This window comes from Echinops telfairi, unplaced genomic scaffold (genome assembly GCF_000313985.2).
Source record: "Echinops telfairi isolate 266 unplaced genomic scaffold, ASM31398v2 ScPeMD7_2010;HRSCAF=2546, whole genome shotgun sequence".
NCBI classification, from domain to species: Eukaryota; Metazoa; Chordata; class Mammalia; order Afrosoricida; family Tenrecidae; genus Echinops; species Echinops telfairi.
In genome coordinates, this window is record NW_022105908.1 from 15,860,422 (window position 1) to 15,861,598 (window position 1,177).

The following is a 1,177-nucleotide window of genomic DNA, read 5'->3' on the forward strand; positions in this document are numbered from 1 at the left end:
CCATGGGCCCTCAGTGCCTTGTTCATTCCTTCCACGTCCATGGGCTGGGTCCCATGGAGGAGAGAATGCTTAGGGTTTAGGTGCCTGGCCCCCGGCACTGGAGGCCACTGGCTGTGGGCCTAGCCTGCACCCTCTAATATCGTCATTGCCTTTTGAACATGGACACAGCTGCCCCTCCCTCTGCACGTCTCTTATGTGCTGACTTGGAGCCTGTGTTCGCTCGGGTGCCTCCCCAGCCATTGTGTCTGACCCTCCCTTCAGATCCAGAAGTGGGGCAACATCGAGTGGGCCCATGACTATGAGCTGCAGGAGTTGCGGGCCCGTGCAGCCGCCGGCACCCTCTTCGTTCATCTCTGCTCCGAGAGCACCACCATCAAGCACAAGCTCTTGCGAGAATGAGGCCTGCAGCTACCGCCCGGAGTGGACCCCACCAGCAGATTGTACATACTTCCTCCTAGTTTAGCGATCTATTTTATTAAATATGTCTCTCTCTACTCTGGAAATGCGCCCTGTCTTTCCTACTCTTGTGATATCTCTGTTTCACGAAGGGGACACTGATCTTCCACGAACACCTTTTGGGAACTGTCCACTGGGGGAAAACCATATCAACAACAGACAGAGGGTTTATGGACCACTCACACCTCAGTCTACATCCCTGAGACCGGAAGGACTAGATGGGGCTCGGCCACCACTACCAGTGGCTCTGAGAAGGGTCCTATGAGAAGGCCCTGGATAGAGGGAGAAAATACTGAACAAAACTCAAAATTACAAACGAGACCAGGTTGGCCAGAGACTGGTGCAGAAGCCTCCAGGATGCTGGCCCTCAGTCACCGTCCAGTCTGCCACAGGACTTACCCTGTGCTCGGAGAGGGTAGCATGTCTTCAAGGACAGGGGCCGAGGAAAGGAGGACGAAGGGACACCGGACATTGAGAGAAGTGAAATGGATGAGTTGAAACAAATGTGTGATGAGAAGTTGAATGTAAAACTGATGATGTGCTTTATAAACCTCACCTGATTCATAATGAGTAGTTTGAAGAAACAGTCCTTTATTCAAGCCAGTTGTGTCTTAATTGTATCTGTTCTTCCAAAAAAAAAAAAGATTAACTCTAGAACAGTGGTTCTCAACCTTCCTAATGCCACGACCCTTTAATACAGTTCCCCATGTTGTGGTGACCC

General features: G+C 51.3%; 1 protein-coding gene across 2 annotated transcripts in view; it reads left to right on the forward strand.

Annotated features, from left to right (window-relative positions):
* Window positions 1–494, forward strand: part of ATPAF2 (ATP synthase mitochondrial F1 complex assembly factor 2) — a 22,516-nt gene extending 22,022 nt beyond the window's left edge. For both annotated transcript variants that reach the window (XM_004712956.2, XM_045293485.1), the window contains exon 8: window positions 262–494. In XM_004712956.2, coding sequence (XP_004713013.1) covers window positions 262–399 — 138 coding nt within the window. In that variant the 3' untranslated portion in view covers window positions 400–494. The remainder of the gene's footprint in view (window positions 1–261) is intronic.
* The last annotated feature ends 683 nt before the right edge of the window (window positions 495–1,177 follow it).